General features: G+C 38.8%; 1 protein-coding gene across 1 annotated transcript in view; it reads left to right on the top strand.

Moving 5' to 3' along the window:
- The window catches only part of SPAG17 (sperm associated antigen 17), a 93352-nt gene extending 75524 nt beyond the window's left edge, over positions 1-17828 (top strand). Inside the window, 16 exon segments of the mRNA XM_050333893.1 lie at positions 1243-1463; positions 1698-1730; positions 2116-2298; positions 3748-3861; positions 5260-5305; positions 6946-7033; positions 7488-7541; positions 8721-8823; positions 9438-9534; positions 10400-10498; positions 10637-10788; positions 11209-11378; positions 12238-12298; positions 13612-13756; positions 14945-15082; positions 17740-17828. Of these exon segments, the coding sequence (XP_050189850.1) occupies positions 1243-1463; positions 1698-1730; positions 2116-2298; positions 3748-3861; positions 5260-5305; positions 6946-7033; positions 7488-7541; positions 8721-8823; positions 9438-9534; positions 10400-10498; positions 10637-10788; positions 11209-11378; positions 12238-12298; positions 13612-13756; positions 14945-15081 (1703 nt within the window). The 3' untranslated portion in view covers position 15082; positions 17740-17828.
- The last annotated feature ends 489 nt before the right edge of the window (positions 17829-18317 follow it).

Raw genomic sequence — 18317 nt, 5'->3', positions numbered from 1 at the left:
TGAGCCTTAGCCTATCTGTTGGAAAGGATAAATATTAAGAAGCAGAAAAAACATGAATGAAATAGGGGATGCCAGTAGTAAGTGGTCCCAACCACCTTGTAGTAGCAGTGCAAGAAATTACATCCTGAAATAGTTAGTTATCATTGTGAAGTTAGTTGGAGATACTGTGTTTCTATAAAATAAACTGTGGCAGTACAGGTAGATGCTAAAGAAAAATGTATCTTTAAAAGACAGCATGTATGGTTGCCCTGGATATGGATGGGATGATAAAGGTAGTTTGCTTCAAGCTGTAAAGTACTAAGGCATTTTGACAAAGATTTATATCATAAGCATAGGAAACAGCTTTCCCACTTACTGCTCTTATCAGGTGTTGCACATTTTTAAATCTACTTCTGTTCACAATAATGACTGGTTCCCCACCGTAGAAACTGAATGAAATAATTTTACTATGGGAAAAGGAATAAAGAAGGGGCACCGAGGGAGCCAGAAAGACAAAGAAGGTAAAAAGATCAAAAAGATGGAGAACATACATACCCAGTGGAAATCCCAGTCAAGAAAACTTGCTTACCGCCAGCAGTCATTTGTAGTAATAGCACATCTGATTTTCCAGACTTCATGCTTCACCTTTCACAGGCTCTCTTTGCCTTGACAACAAGGCTTCACAATTTTCTATCATTGTGACAAAGTACCTCAGTGGTGATATCTATTTTGATGGCCACCTATGGGGTAGATAATAGTAGGTTAATTAGTTTTTCAGTTGGGCTGGAAAAAATATTTTGACAAACATTAAAATATATCCAAACAATAGAAATAAATCATCTCTAATGGAATCCTTCCAGTGATCAGATTGTGAAGTATATAATACAGTGAAGAATTTTGCATGTTCTGAGTATGTTGTACTGCTTCTGAGACTCATATTCAGTAAACATGGGTCAGTGATCTGCTCTTCCTTATTTGGGATACTCCCACACAGTATACAATTGTGCTGTTACCCAAAAATCAAAGCAAGTAGCATAGGCAGTTTATTCTTAAGTATGGTTTGAGTAATCTGAACTTGTCCAACTATGCTATAATCAACTCAGTGATCTGTTATGATCCGTAGCCATGGATATATGGAGTTTTATCAATGGATAATAAGATTTTTTTAAACTTAGGTAAGTGTTTTTTTCTGTAGATCAGAGACATTTGTCCATAATTTTTTAATTTGAACTGATTCTTAGAAAAATTGTGTCTTTGGACCAGGTGTTTTAAGTATTACTATTCTCCACCCTATGGCTGAAGCCTCCCCCTGGGTAATGAAGAAAGAACCAGAGAGTATTGTTCCTCCAAATCTTCAGTCAGAACCAGAGAGTATTGTTCCTCCTAATCTTCAATCAGAACCAGAGAGTATTACTCCTCCAAATCTTCAGTCAGAACCAGAGAGTATTGTTCCTCCTAATCTTCAATCAGAACCAGAGAGTATTGTTCCTCCTAATCTTCAGTCAGAACCAGAGAGTATTGCTCCTCCTAATCTTCAGTCAGAACCAGAGAGTATTGCTGCTCCTAATCTTCAATCAGAACCAGGGAGTATTACTCCTCCAAATCTTCAATCAGAACCAGAGAGTACTGTTCCTCCAAATCTTCAATCAGAACCAGAGAGTACTGTTCCTCCAAATCTTCAGTCAGAACCAGAGAGTACTGCTCCTCCAAATCTTCAGGCAGGGACTGAGGAAGCATCTTCTCCTCTTGAGGTATAATTGTTTCAAAACTGCCTTTTCCTGTTAAAGCAATAGATGATTGTCTGTGTGGGGCAAAGGAGCTGTAAACAGTGGGAATGTTAAGTTCAGTTTATTAAGCAGACAAAGCAAGGGGTAGACTGTGTCAGGGAACTTGTAGTCCCCTTGGGCTTCTTTTACACTCAGTGAGGGGCCATAGCAATTTTAAGGGGAGCTTATCTTGCCAGATGAAGAGGTTTTAGGATAGATAAATTGTTCCCAGGAATCTGCCAGCTTTATTGTCTAGATTCTTGATTCTATAAGGAGAACATATGCTTTTCAGCTGAGACACACATTGCCAATGTCTGTATTTAGTATAAGTAACTTCTTGCTCTTTTATCTTGTTCTTCTCTATGTTCAGAGGAAGACCACAGATCCCTCAGTCAGAACATATATTTGGAAGGGTCTCTGCATTGGATCTGCAGAGCAGTCGTGCTTGCCAGTACCTGTGCGTAAATGTCCTAAAAAACTGCAAATCCGCCAGCTACTCCAGTATAAGCCACTCAGTGATGAACTAAGAGAAAAGCTGCATCTTTCCCTCAAGGTACTACAATCACATTTATTCATTCTTCCAGTAAGCAATAGAGAACAGATAAATAGACAAATTGGGTGTCATAAATTTGAGTATATAACTGAGAAAAAGAAATCTACTATATTTAAAGAACAATTATTTCATACATAGAAAGGTGCTCTAAGAAAAGTGTGTCTCTGAAGCAGCTCAACTGTTTCACTTATTTCTCATGAAACCTAGTTTTCTCTGCAAATATGTGGGATCCAGTCCAGTATACATCACAGTTAGTTCTCTAACAGATAGTTTCCTTGCTGTCAGTATTGATATCTGTTACTTCCATTTTACTTTGCTTAGGGTTTGTTTTACTTCACAAAGCCTTAAAAATTTAAATCTCCAAAGCTGTACAAGAATTTCTAACCCATTGTAATTCTACAGTTAACTCAGTTACTGAGACACCCTCTAGTCTTGGTCACGTATTTGTTTTCCTAAATCAGTATAGAACATTTCCAGACTCAACTCATAGTTGTGTAGCTCTATCCACGTCTAGCAAATAGCTGTGTAGCCTTCTGACAAAGTTTGTGTCCATCCCTCATTAGTGGCTGGCTCATAGCAAGGGGCAAGCTAGACCTCATGTGCAAGTGTTCTGAGATGGAGTCTGAAAGTTCTGCAGCTGATCCTTATTAGCTGCTTAGCACTTCTCAGTGTTGGTGTAAAACATCAATTTATTTAATTCACATTTTAAAGATACTCTTCGAAGGGATTTTAGAGTTAAAACTTCATTATGCCTTAACTATTAGAAAATAACATAATACTCGTTTTCTATAATTTATTCATTTAACATATTTTGATGATGGCATGGCAGACTGAATTTTAAAGGTTACAGCATGTGAATTTTGGGAAGGTAGTAGGATAGTGTAGCTAGTTAGATTTTTTTTTAATTTTTATTTTTTTCCCCACATTACATTTCAAAGAAGACATACTTGCAATAGAAAAACATTGACAGCTGTCCAGCCCAGGCATGTTTCAGACATGCCTTCTTTTACATATATTTTTTTTTCTGAAAGTTTTCTGTTATGATGTAGATTTCCCTAACAGGATATCAAACAGGAGGGAGATACAGATCATAAACAACATTTGTTAGAACACCTTTTACTCATAAATCTTATCTTAATAATATAGATAATATAGATTTAGATTAGATATTAGGAAGAAATTCTTTACTGTGAAGGTGGTGAGACACTGGCACAGGTTTCCCAGAGAAGTTGTTGATACCCCATTCCAGGAAGTGTTCAAGGCCAAGCTGGATGGGGTCTTGAGCAACCTGCTATAGTGGAAGGAGTTAAATGATCTTCAAGGTCCCTTCCAGTCCAATAATTCTATAATTACTTCTACAAACTCTTTTCTCTATACATGGGTCCCTTAAGTCTACCTCTGCAAAGAAAACATCTGCCTTTTTCTTGCTCTTTTTCATTGTTCCACCAGGAATATATGGACAACATTTTAAAGCAGGAAAATGAGCTGGAAGAGATGAATGTGAAAGAACCAAGAACAGAAGAGGAAAAGGAGAATGCTGCAAGTCTCCTTGAACTGGTTACAGTGAGAAAAATACAATTTTTAACTACTTTTTCCAACAAAAACATTGTATTGCATTGGAAGTGTGACCCTTATAACACATCATTATCCGTTATTAAAACAGTAAATGTCAGGATAGAACAGTGCCAGCTGTGCTGTAGTTTAATGTTGAAGCAAAGCCACACTCAGCATTCAGGTGGGCTACTGAATGGCACCACTGCCATTGGGGAAAGCATTGCTCAAAACACTTCAGGAATTTGACTTTACTGAATGATACATTTCCAAACACACAGACCAAAATTACTGAAATGTGTATATCCCCCAGCCTTAGGGTTTCCAGTCTCTTGTTATTGCACCTGGGAGACTTTTATTTCAACCACAGCCACCTCCACAGTAAGAACTTAAACCCTGCTTTTGGGATAATACAAAAACAATCTGGAGGAATATTGTTATTACTGCTCAGCAGCATTTATATATATTTTTTGGAAACTGTAATCTGCTAATTTGCATGGATATTTAGAGCATGGAAAGAAAAAGGAGAGGAATAGGTAATGGGAAAGGTGGGTATATAGGAGGAGGGTCACAGCTTCTCTGAAAACAGGAACAGAGAAATGTTCTGTCAGTAACTCCACCTGCCTCTATCCTCTAGGCAGACATTGCTTTGCTTTGATGAGATCCAGGTGCTGAATCTCACATGCTGCTCAGTTCCAGTGAACTTGTCCAGTGACTAATTATTGTTGATTGTCTTGGCTGCCATGAGCACATTTCCAGGTACAGATTTCACGCTGGGCAACTCATTTCTGAGCAGTAGTCTCACTGTGCACCTGCTGTGACCCAGGAATCAGTGTCATATTCCTTCTAGGTCTCCAGTGTTCCCTAGCTCTGTTACAGCCTAGACTATCTGGTCACAAGAACTCTGTTTTCCAGTTAAGTGCTTCAGAGACAGCATGAGAATAAAAGAAACACTTTAGTTTTAGAGTCTCTTACCCCTCATTCGCTTTACTGTAAACCAGCCATATGAGAGTTCTTCAGTAACAAAGCCTACAAATTCCTGAACAAGTTTCCTGTTTGACTTGTTGTGGCCGTGAGTTTTAAATCTGGTTCAAAGCCTTTGCAAAAGGATTTGAGTTTGATCATGAATTAGTTTAATTGATATCATAAACAGCAACTGTACAAAATACAAAGCCATCTGTGAAGTAGGTCATCAAGAAGGAAACAAATACATGTTTGGACCAGGGGAATTGTACTTCATTTCCTTTTTTCCCAGCTTATGTTTTCTAACATCCTGAAATACCTCCATTCTTGTAGTCACATTGTCAGGTAACAACACTTGTTTGGGATAGAAATCCTTCGAACAAGATGCTGCTGTTGTGATTTTTTTTTTTTTCTCACATGGTCACAGCTATTCCTTCTTCATTGCAGTCCTTCCCTAACTGGGAGAAGTCAACTGAAAATCTCAGTGATAGAGGTAAGAAAAAATTGAATATCTATATTTTTTAATTGTAAAATATCATAGTAAATTTTAAAGTACTGTAATATTATTTTTAAAGAAGGAATATAAAGGTGAATTCATCTATGTGCTATGGACATGCTTCTGTGTGAATTTCACAGGTGATTAGAACTTGTTAGCATCGAAGTACCTCTAAAAATAATTCCTGTGTTTAGGCATGTGTATTTCATATTGTGACGCACATTTCCACATATAATAAGTTTTCTTAGGTATAAGAACTATGACAGTAACTGCTTTTATACAAGTATCAATTTTTCAGACAAGTTTTTCAAAGCAACTAGATAAATCCTGGTAATTTACAAGACTTGAAAATCTGATCTCAAACGATCATGTGTTTTAGTTACATTAACCTCGAATAAGGGAAAAGATGGAGCAAAGCTTTCCCTAATGAATTTCTGTTAAAATTTTTATAAGATACTTGTTAACATTTATTATTGTTTTCAATATGTACAAATAAAAATTAAGATGTCTGTTTCTTTTAAAAATCCATAAGCCTTTTCCATAGAAAAATCCATAACATTCTATCCCATAGTGATGGTAGTTTTTAAAGTGTTATTTTTCTGCCCTTCCTACCTTGTCAAGAGTATTTCTGCTTCTTATAAAATAGCATGCTATGCAAAGGAAATGGAAACTGCTGCAACAAATGCTTGCTACAGTTTCCTGATTTAAATGGAGGTGCAGTTTTAATGTAACATTATTAATGAAGAAGATAGTGGAAAAGAAAAGCTGTTTAAAATAGGTAAAAATAGAAAAAGAGTAAAATATATTTTATGGTGAAAAAGCTGATCAACCCCCCTACACACATTTTGAAGTTTGAACTTATGTAATTCCCAAAACACTAAGAGATATTGTCGTAGTCTAGTAGGACCATATCTCTCAAATACTCAGATTTCTCGAGTTTTGTCACAGAAATTTGCCTTCCACTAAGGAAATTTCTTTGGACTCACAGTTTAGGTTCAAGGCATTAAATAAACAACACACTTTACAAAATACGTCAGCAGATAGGGCAACTCTTTATTACAGCTGGTCACAACCTCAAACATGGAAAGAGTGGCACTTCTCCATTATACATATTGAACTAGTAGTTCCTTCCACGAGAATGTTGATTATGGCTGCTTCACAGCTACAATTAAGCACCAGTTAAGCAAGCTGAATGTAATAAAGGTCCCTGGAAGGCCACATTATTTTCTTCAGGTGGAGATGGAGACCTGGAATGTTGCTCCCCAGTCAGAAAGTGGCTGAATGTCAGCAACTTTTCCTCTTCACAGGTATTTGGTTTCTATCTTTTCAAGGTTCAAGATATTCAAGAACATAACAGATATTTCAGGAAATACAGGGGTGGAGTGTGAACTTAATCGTCCGTTCCTTCTCATCCTTTCTATATTGAAGTCAAATAACTTCTTATCTGTTACTGTTCTGAACTTGATTTTGGAATGGAGATCTTTCTGCCTTTTCCCTCACAGTAACATAGTTTGTGTTAGGTTTTCATAAACAGACAGAAAGATGCATTAAAAGTATATCCTACAATGTTTTTTATTCATAACACTTAGCACTGCTCAGCAGAGCATGCACATTCAACAATACTCTTTACCTTGCAGCTCATGTGAGTGAGCTGTATGAACAGGCTTCTCATCACACAAAGAAGATAATCACTACACAGAGAGAGGACCAACAGGAGAAGTTAAGGTAGGACAGAACAGTGAGAACTGCTGCAGGTGTAAATAACACACAGGGTGGAACCAAGCACACAGGCAAGGCAATGTACTTTACTGACTGTCATTAAGGACTGGGACCTGGATCTCTAGATATATATGACAGTGTTTTAATAGCTTGTCCTATGATTGTTTGGTACCTCTGTGCCTCTCTTTCATTATCTGAAAGATACTTTAAAGTTTCTTGGGAAAGGCTTTTGAATGTTTGTTTGATTTAATAATCTAATAAAAATGCCGATACGAGGAAACTGTTTTGTGTAAACCATACAAGTCCAAGCCAGGAGTCACCTGAGGTGTTAACGTATTCTCATAAAGAGCATTTTCTTTCCAGGAGTATCTTGTAAATATTTTTTTGCTTATAGAACACAATGCTAGTTTTCTCATTTCCACTACTCTCTCTGTTTTGGGTGGTTTTTTCCATCATTCAGCCCAGAAGGAGTAACACCAATGTCCAAGTGGCAAAGCAGACTGGAACAGCACAGGTAATAGTATTAGTAGGTTGAACTTATTTTATGAGCCAGCTTAATCTGCGTTTGTAAAGAATGTTATTGATTTCACCAGGTCTTGGGTAATAGTCCAGGGACTTGCTAGCAAATAATGCTGCAACAGAAATGCTGAATAAATGGTTTGAACCTCTCTCTTTTACTTTTTTTTTTTTCCTCCCAAGAATCCAGCAGTATTACTGTTAACTTACACTATTCAAAACAAGACTGAAGTCAGAAGCCCTGTGTTTTATTTACTGATTCTGCCACTAGTGTGGAAAATACTGTATACTTCTCATTTATATTAACAGCTATGTAGGAAATTCAGTATTTCTTAGATTAACCAGAATAATGTAAAATGCTGATGAATTAATATTATAATTAGAAACTTGCTTTTTCTTTCTTATTTTTGTAAAAGGTTAAATAGCAATTGAAAACTAAGTTATCTTCCATATTTCTTCTTAATTACTTTCTGATTTGCGTAAAATAAAAAAACATTTTAGAGTTTCAGAGTTATATTTTAATATAGCATTCCACACTATTTTGCACAGTCTTAAAAACACAAGAAGATCATGTGCAATTCTGTCTTTAAAACCAGATTAAGTATGATTAAGAGTGATAATTTCATGGTTGTGAGTCAGTGAAACTCTAGTAGTGTAAAACTGGGCTAAATGAAGCTGAACATAACTAGTCTTTATGCTGGTGAGTCTTGCCTTCAGGAGATTGAACATTTTTTTTTCTGTATCCACAGAGCCATCAAGTGTTCTTGTGATAAAATAAGGAAATTAGATGAATTTTGTGTTCAAAAATTCAGCAATGGATCTGAAATACCAATGCTTAGATTTAATGTTTGTTGGAAGTTTGAAAGGACGCTACTGGCAGTCCCAGACATGTTCCATGAGATTTAGAGCAATGGAGCATGTTCAGAGGAGGAGCTTTTCCTAGCACCCAATCCACTCTCCACATGCATTTTGATCAGACCAGTCCATTCTTGATCCATCACTGAGAAAATTGCCAGTAATGAGAATATCACTCCATGTGTGATTAATCAGGGGGAAAAAAATGCCACTTGTCTTTACCAATTCCATTTCTCGATGTGTGATACTGATAAACAGGGTGAACTCAGTTATAATGCTTTTCTCTTTTTTCCTTTACCAACGATGTAAAAACCATACATAGGAAAGAACTTGAGGAAGAAAAGGAGACCTTAATGGCAATAAGAAACAAAAGATTTCTTCCATATTTTGAATCAGAATTCAGCAAAGAATTTTTGGAAAAAAAGGTAATGCAGCTGAGAAGGGGAAGAGTTTGTGTTAGGCTATGTAGTATCTGCCATACTCCCATAGTTGTGGGTTTGTTATATCTCAGCATATATTTATCTCAAGAAACCATTACAAAGGACAGTTGTGGCAGAATTAATACTGGGAATTATATGCCCTTGTCAAAAAGAAACATATCTCGAAGATAGTATATGTTTACTGAGTAAAAACTCTGTAAAATTCTTTTTATAAACTCTGGAGAGAGTCTGATTCAGAGCAAAGCTAAACCTCAGGCCCTTTCACTTATCCCTCAAAAACCTCTCCCTGCTAATTACATTATTAGGTAATTAGTAAAACTAACAATCCTAAATTAGAGGTGACCTTAGGAGCTTTCCTGTTGTAATCTCACCTGATAAATGCTATAAGTGCATAAAACATACACAAAAATGTACGTTGGAATCTGAGGTAACTGTGTATCCTTTTTATAGTTACCACTTTGGTTCTACTTGTTTCCCTTATGCTCTTTTTTCTTTATTATTTTTCCTTTAGTTTTTGCAGGGGGAGGAGGGTGTCTGCTATTTGCTTTTTCTAAATGTTTATTTGGGAAACATAAGCCCCCTTTCTTACTTTTCTCTAGTTTCCTGATGTGGAAGCACTGTCTATGGAACTTCCTCCAGTTCAAAAAAAAGAAAGTGTGACTTTCCCTCCAGACAGGATTAAAAAACTCAGTAGAGGTAATCTATGGTCTGGCAACATTTTTGTATCTTCTTCAGGAGGAAGAAGCCTTTGCAGACATAATTGAATGTGGAAGCACCATCAGCTTTGGATGCAAAGCTGAAGAATTGTGCTATGAATGAGGGGTGGATTGAGCAAAATTCTCAAGAAAAACCTAAATGGAATAAGCAGTAGTTAGGGGTAGATGAGCAAGAACCAAGCAGGCCAAGTTTAGAAAAAGACTACTATGGCTGTAGGAAAAAAAATGGGAGATGGAATTCTGAAACTCAGTGGTAAGAGGGAATTGGTGCAAAAGCAATATAGAATAGGAAACGTGCAGGCTAAGGATAGTTTGGAGGATATAGGAGGAAAGCAGGGACTAGCTGACTGGAAGCACTGAAAGAGTGAATCATTGTCTTATGTTTGAGCTTTACAGAATTGAGAGGATTACTTTGGTTCTGCATGAAAAGCAGCCCTGACAAATTACTGAAGTCATGTACTGAGATTTAAAAGTCATACACAGCAAAGATTCATGCCAGGAAAACAGTCTTCCTTTATCAGACCACTACTAATTCCCATATTTCCTCATTTTGCAATCATTATAAGGCCTGTGTTAGCTTATCCTTTAGCCCTTTATGGCTTGTTGCTCAGTTAGCCAGAGAACAAGAAACGACCAATCACACCAGCAGGCATTTTTGATCCCGGTGGCCCAGTGGAGCAAAATGACACATGCAGAATTTTCCCAGCCCCTCATGGTTATGTAGACAGCCTTCCAAGGTTGTCTGAATTAAAGTGGCAAAGACTTCATGTTTTTTTTTCACGTTTATGAAAATGATGATTATCATGGAAAACACTTGCCTCAGTATTCTATTATTTTCTCATTAGCAGCTGAACTTCTTGATACTACAAGTGATTCGTCACTTTTGCCTGGCCTGCTGCTGCAGGCTCCTTCCAAACAAAATGAAGGTTCCAGCAGCACAACAGGTAAGCCTGCCTTCCAGAATGTAGTTTGGAGCAGGTTAATATCTTTTTATAACAACTTTTGACAAAATATTTGCAATACAAATTTAATCCACCTATTATGGTTAGTTTTTTGCACTTTTGACATCTTTCTCCTTCCAGACCTAAACAAGGCTGTAAGATCAGAAGAGGCACCCTTTCAACATAAAGTTCCAAGTCTGACAGTGAATGCTGCAGGACAGACAAGAAAAGAGAAAGTAATATTACCATCATCCCTTCAGGGGACAAAACCAAACTCCATACCAAATAAAAAGGTAAAGTAACATCTTCCTTGTCAATATTAATATCCTTTCAGTCATCTCTTTTGCATAAAATCTTCACTCTGGGGTGAACACTGGAAGGTATTTTGAATCTGTTTACTGAAACATGGCAGTTGCAATTCATGTATGTTTACTGGCAATTCTAAAAGTACCTTTCCTCTCAACTGCTGGGACAAACTCGTTCTGCACCAGGCACCCACATGAAAGGTCAATGGCTTCTGAATATAAAATACATCTGAAAACTCAAAATAAGTATAAATTTGCAGACAATATTCAAAGTGCCTCATCGGTTTTTACTCAAATTAGGATGTCTTTTTGTAATTCTTAATGAGTGGACAGAGGTCAAATGTAGGTTAAGTAACTCTAAACTTCACTTGACAGCCACCAACTTTGTCTAATGTTTTGTTTGTAAAGATAGAAGATCCTGTGGCAGGAAAGATCAAATCGTCTTCTCTTGCAACAACAAGACAGGATCTTAATGGCTTCCATCTCATTCCACCCAGAGTGACATTTGGAGTGTTAAAGGAAGGCTGCACCTATGCAACCACTGTAATCTTGAAGAATGTTGGTGTGAACTTCTCAAGGTTAGTTTGACTTTTTAGTACCCTGGGTTTTATCTGTCCAAACAGATCCTGACAAAAATCAAGTACAGTTTCTTGTAACAGCCAGTACTCCAGAGAAAGAGCAGGAATTCTGCCAGCCAGTCTATAAGTCTGCCAGAGCTTTCCATAAGATGGAGCTATACACTAGGAATGCCTCTTCTACTGCCTCTCTACTGCCTTTCCTTTAACCGCTTCTGGTGCAAGTGCATGCTGGTAAATGTGGAAATGAAATCCACGGAATTTATCCTGTGATGCAAAAGTGAAGGTCACATCTGATCTAATGATCTTTAGAAATTTTAATAATGGAAGTTGCACGCACAAAAGGGCTGAATCTCAGACGTGTAACAAGCAGTAAGAAATGAGGAAGTAAAACTTTTAGTTGGTACTATTAAATAAAATATTATTTACACAAAATGTATACCAATATCATGCCTTGTGCAATAGAATCATATCTAAGGACATTAAATAAAGATCATTAAGACTCCTGGGTGTGCAAGGCACAGGTGTCTGCCAAGATGTTTGTACTTCAGTTTCCTTTGCATGTGTAACCTTAAAATGCTGATGTTTCACATTCATTGTAAGGACCAGGCAGTGTTAACAAGCTTTTTGAAGGCCCAATAATCTGCTCCTTTGGGGTTTTTTTGTTAGAAACCGGAGCCTTGGCGAGAAGCCCAGGAATACCGCTGTAGTCCAAGTTGTACATTGTGATGGAAAGGATGAGCTAACAAATTCTGCTGTCGTTTACAAAAGCAGAGGAAGAGCAGACAGCCAGCTTCCTAGATGTGACTTCTGCCTGCCTGAAACAATTTCTGTCAAACTGATTCTCTTCTCTTTCTGACAGGTTTCGGGTGAAGCAGCCACCTCCCTGTACAGGACTGAGAGTGATGTACACACCAGGACCTGTAGGTTACACAAGAAATCTTTTGGGTTTTTCTGGACTCAGGTGGCCCTCAGGCTATCTAGGGGTCCTGTCACACAAGCTGTCTGGAAATAGAGCTGGCAGGGTACACAATTTGTTTGAAGTTATTTGAAGTGATGATGTCTCACTGTTCCTCTGCCACCTTCAACCAAGCACCCCGTGTGCTTGAGTCTCAGCTTGTGCCAGAATGCAGAGGGATAAACATATGAAGTTCAGTGTAAAGCAGCAGGTCAAGCAGTGAGGTTAAAGAGAACTTTTTCAAAGCAAACACCACCTCTGAGTTTTCCCCTCCATTTAGGGTATTATTTGTAATATCTGCTCTGTCTTACGCCTTGAGTTTATTTCCTGTCCTGATACCTTGAGGAGTTGAACCTAGTAAACTATTGCCTCGATCCTTTCTTCTCCTGCTTCCAACTGCTCTCCACCTTAAGGCTTTTATCTAGCAAAGCACCGTAGCACACTGTTATCTCAGTAAGGAGGAAGCTTTCATGCTTTCTGCTTTTGTTCAGTCTCTCCTTCACTTGCACATTGTATCTGAATAAATAGTACTGGCCAGTATCCCTGCAGCATCCAGGTAATACCAGGCCAAATCCTTGCCAATGTGTGGAATCAAGAAGCAATGACTTGTGCAGGAGGCAGTGCCAGAACGCAAGTCAAACCTCCTAGTCCAGAGCCCTAGCCACAACTCAGTGCTTAAAATCAGAATAATTTAGGGAGAAGGATGTTGTGGGGAACTGTGTCAAAGGCTTTACAGAAATCTAGCTAGATGGCTGGAATAATTTCTGTTATCTTCTTTTCTCCACACATCCATCCTTTTTGTATCTCCCTACCTCTATGTTCTTTTTAGAACAGAGTATTTATTTCATTTGGAAGGGACATGCAATGACCATCTAGTCCAATGGCCTGACCACTGCAGGGCACTGACCAAAAGTTAAAGCATGGTACTAAGGACACTGTCCAAATGCCTCATGAACACTGACTGGCTTGGGGCATCAACTAACTCTCTTTTTGATTATCTCCCAGCTGGCCCGATTCCCCTTTTTCCCTCTGGAACCTAAAAGGAAATATAAGGGGGGGAAATGTGAACACCTCATACTTCTCTTTCAAACGACAATGTTTTGTACAGACCTTTCTAGTGAGACAGATCCTGGGTAATTGGCAAGCGCAGTAATGTGCTGGGCAGTGAGTCTTGGATTTCATCAGACAACACTGAAGAACAACCAGCTCCAAGGATTGCTGGGGGGCACGTGTATGAAATTTGCACCTTACCTGTGAGTAATTCTCTGTCTCTCTTAGGTGGCAGCAGGCTTGGAAGTTGAACTGGAGATAGAGATTTTTGCCATGGTAATTGAAGGGAAAGATACTGGTGGCCTTGAAGAAGTTTCCCATGATATTGAAATATTAACAGAAACAGACACTCTTCTCCTGCCTGTGAAAGCAAATATCCTTTTTTGTCTTATTTCCCACACACATCTTGTAGCATCAGCCCCAGAGACCATCTTCCTGCCAGGAGCCTCAAGCATTGTTTCCAGTGCAGGCTGCTGAGGTAGCAAGCTTTCAGAAACACACAAATGGATGTTTTCAAAAGCACAACAAATAAACAATTTAAGATCCTGATGCCAAAAGTAATTTACATTAGAATAACAAAGCTTTGAAAAGTGGAGAAAGGAAGAATGGCAACTTAGAAAGATGAAGCTTTTAAAAGAAAAAATGAAAATAACAGGAGCTCTTTCCAACCACGCCTCACTAAAATACTCTATTACATTTTTGAATCTGTGGTAGCATCTGATGGTACAACCTCATGAGCAAGAAAATGATGTATCATCCTAATACTAAACAGACAAATGAGACAATCCCTGAGGCAGCAAAGATGCAAGCACAAAAGTGCATGAATGCTGTCAGAAGTGAGCCCAGTGTGTGTTCAGTGGGCTTTTCAGTTCTTTAACTGAAAGCAGGGGTACAGTTAAAGAAAATAGCAAAAGTCAAGAACTGTTATTTCTCCTTCCCTTGTGCTCCAGAAACTACATTTTTTTTAGATAAAATTATAGGCTCATTGTTAAGGGCAAGTTCAGAAGGGTGAAGTTCTGTTTGACTTTTAAACAAATATACACTCAAAATCCTTGGAGAAGAGCTCTTCTGGAAACCTATAAAAGAAATAACATGGCAAGCTACATCCAAACATGCCAGAACTTTCATTCACAATAAGGGCCACCCTTACCAAAGAAAAGAGAACTCTTCTGAGTCCGATCAGAGCTAACAGCAACGCCATTAAGGCTTTATATGCTCTGGAGGCAACACTGAAACTTCCCAAATTTACTTTGTAGTGGCCCATAGAAACCTTTCATGCCAGTAATTGCAAAGCTGAGCTAGACAGAACTGGTGGCATAGCAGCAAAACCATCTGCTGTTTTGTTCCCACTCACCGAGTCCTCAGACATACAGTTGCAGACTGGCCTCCAAAACTTATGCCCTTCCCCAGTATTTTACCTGGTCCTTTAATCTTTGAGCTGAGGACAGTAATCCAGATTCAAGATAATTCTGGAAATAAGGTTATGAAATCACTCCAGCCTCCCCACATTATTTTAAATAAATGTACCAAAAAGGGTTAGATCCTTAACATGTTATTCCACCTGTGTTAACCAGTGAGGTTTACGAGTGCCGCCCAGAAGGATACCCTCAGGGAGGGATGGCAGCAACAATCCAGGCAGTTTCTACAAGCCCCAAGCCACGCCTACGGATTACACTGCCCAGAAAGCCTTCTAGTTAATGTAAGTACTGGATGCAGTGATACCAGCTGTACATTAAAGTACAGTTGTTTACCTCCTCTTGGCTTGGCTTCAGCAGCAGCATGGACAAACCTCATGGAACTGACAGCAAAGCTGTCATGCACCCATCACACTGACATGGTCACCTGAGACAAGAGAAGGGAACCACTGTGATGATATTAACCAAAGGATTCATTACAGGAGATCTGCAAATTACTACAACGGCTCAGCTCCGTAGAGGCACTTAAAGCAGAGCCTCCTCAGTCCTATCCCAAACCCTCCACATTAAACAAGTCCTTGAGCCTCCTGGCAGCTGGATTTATTACAGTTAAGCCCTAATAAATCAACCTCTCTTTAACACTTCACTTTCTAAACCCGCGTCATACTGATGACCCTTTGACACTGACAGCAAGTCTCATAAGGAACAGGAGTTTTACAGATAGGGCAACCTTAATGTGACAAATTGAAATACAACCCTCTGCACGCAGTTTCATACACCTCATTTCTGTAGCCTCAGACAATCAGTCTATACATGAATCACAATTTTCTGAGTTGGAAGGGACCCAAAAGGATCACTGAGTCTAGCTCCTGGCCCTGCACAGGACAGCCCCAAGAATCACACCATGTGCCTGAAAGTATTGTCCAAACCCTTCTTGAATTCTGTCAGGCTTGGTGCTGTGACCACTTTCCTAGGGAGCCTGTTCCAGTGCCCAGATCACTCTCTGGGTGAAGAACCTTTTCCTGATATCCAACCTAAACCTGCCCTGACACAACTTCAGGCCAGTCCCTCAGGTCCAGTCACTGGTCATCAACAGAGAAGAGATCAGTACCTGTCCATTTTCTTCCCCACACAAGGATGTTGAAGACTGCAATGAGGTCTCCCCTCAGCCTCCTCCAGAGTGAACAAACCAAGTGTCCTCAGCTGCTCCTCATACGGCTTCCCCTCAAGACCCTTCACCATCTTTTTAGTCCTGCTTTTGACACTTTCTATTAGAGACTTAGAATGGGTAAGTCTTCCCTGACAACAAGAAAGCCTTATTGGGAATTTCTCATGAAACCACCAGTCAACATGTTTAACATTAGGCTGGTGTTTCATCTCATCCATATGAACTCAGATGCTCTACAATACAATTGGTGGTGACAGTTCATAAACAGGAACCCTATGGATGTTTCTTCTCAGCTCAACAGTCCCCATTTGCTTCATATGTGTAACACTGACATCATCTTTTTCTTTCAACTTTAACATCTGTAAGCCTACCATGTTATCTAACAAGTCGGTAAAAAAATCCCAGCTGTATCTCATTTCCTCTCCTCTGGAGAAAAAGGAAAGCGACCACATCAGTCAGCTCTGAAAAACTTTGCAGACATGTACCCCTGACTGCTGCATCTGCTCTAGGACTGCCCAGCATACATCAAATATAGCTTCTTTTCCTGTTTAAATATCTTCTTACCTTTTCCAGTGTGGAATTTTACCCCCAGAGTAATATGCAATTATAGTCTATACAAACTTCTAGTTTAATGCCTCCCACCTTAGGGGTTTACAACCTGGAGCTCATCATGAAGGCAGTTTAGACAAACTTCTCTCACTTTGTGTTGAAATGGAAGAGAAATAGTCACCCAGTCAGTTCACACTTCAGTGAGACATACCCTGTCCCAAGAGAAATTCTGATCAGTGTGATCTCCATTAAAAGCACCAAGTGGGGAGGAACTAACTACATGGTATTCTCCTTCTACACGGCTACTCCAGCTAATCACAGCTGTCATGGCCATAGCCAAATCTCCTTTCTGTTCTGACAGTGTCGTTTTGTGAATTGATCGATAATTCCTACTGAAGCTAGCTACAGCTACCCCATACTACCAAAAAACTGTACCTAGTGCCTCTTTCAACACCGCTCCCCTCGAAATCTCCTGGACTCAAAACCATATCCATCTCAAATATGTCAAGGAACTCTGAACTGGTTGGTTTAGTCTCACCAAACATGAAACGCTGACACTCTCAGGTTAAAGTCCTGTAGTTAGTTAATAGTCTTATTCAGCCATCCCAAAGAGAGACAGTTAAGTCATTGCAGAGGCACTGTGACAATTTTCTAAGTTTGTATCACCCTTTCCAGGTAATTATCACCAGAACCAGTGATTCTCTTTATTGAGACCTGGAAACATCCCTGCAATACTAGATCACAAATCTGCCACACCTCCTAGTAGACACCAACAAGCAAAAATCACTGATCACCTAACCAAACTTAGTTCTATCTCATTTATATTTTCTTAGTTGTTTTACAGTATGTATTTAAAACATTTCACAAAGATTCTCTGTAACATACTCAGAATTAAATACTGCACAAGAAATCCTTGGTATTCCTAAGTACACCACTCATCCTGAATGTGTAGTTATTTTTGTGCCATTCAATTTGTGCAATAAAAGCAAACTCTTGATCTAGTTGAAGTTCATGTAAGAACCTTTTCTCATGATGTTCCCTTCAAACAGCAAGAGGACAAATATACTGAAGCCAGTGTGTAGCAATCACAGTGCTCCCACAACATTTGCAAACAATCTGGACATAATTATTGGGTTTGCTTCAACAGCTTCACAGAGGTAGAGCTGAGGTTTACTGGTTTGGGTTTTTTCTTTCATGCTAATTTTCTCTCCTCTTTCACTACAGGTTAGAGCCCTAGAAGAATAACAAGAGGATCAACAGCACTGAAATACCTGAATTTTAGTCCAACAGTACAGAAACATCCCTATGTAGGCTTTTTCATTTACTTAATCAGATGAAGTGTGAATAAATATTCTTCCTGTTCCCTATTAATGGGAAAGGTGGTCCAAAATTTGCATTAACTTCTGACACAGCTGTTTGAAATGTGAACAGTGGAAAGATTACTGTATTTCAACCCTACTACAGTAGTGAATGGTCCCCAACAGGTTTGTTTTTAAAAAGGGGTTAGGTTTCAGGTGCTGAGGCACTTGAAATCTTTTTCAAGTACTGAGCATGCAGCAGGTTTCGCTGAAGTCAGTTGTGATTCTCTAGGAGTTGCTGACCTGCTCTGGTCTTTTAAGTCTGTTTGCTTTCACAATCATAAGCTTAACTTTCTGTGTGTTCACCTACCTTTAATTAGTTGCAGACACCTGAGGGCTATGAGTACACAAAGTTACACTTGACAGAGAGGGCTTCTGTTTATATCCTCTTGTTCACTATCAGACATGAGCACTTTCAAATGCTCCTCTCTCTTCATGGTGGAA

This window comes from Myiozetetes cayanensis, unplaced genomic scaffold (genome assembly GCF_022539395.1).
Source record: "Myiozetetes cayanensis isolate MyiCay16 unplaced genomic scaffold, myiCay2020 scf5-8, whole genome shotgun sequence".
Classification (NCBI taxonomy): Eukaryota; Metazoa; Chordata; class Aves; order Passeriformes; family Tyrannidae; genus Myiozetetes; species Myiozetetes cayanensis.
This window is presented reverse-complemented; position numbering and strand designations above follow the sequence as displayed.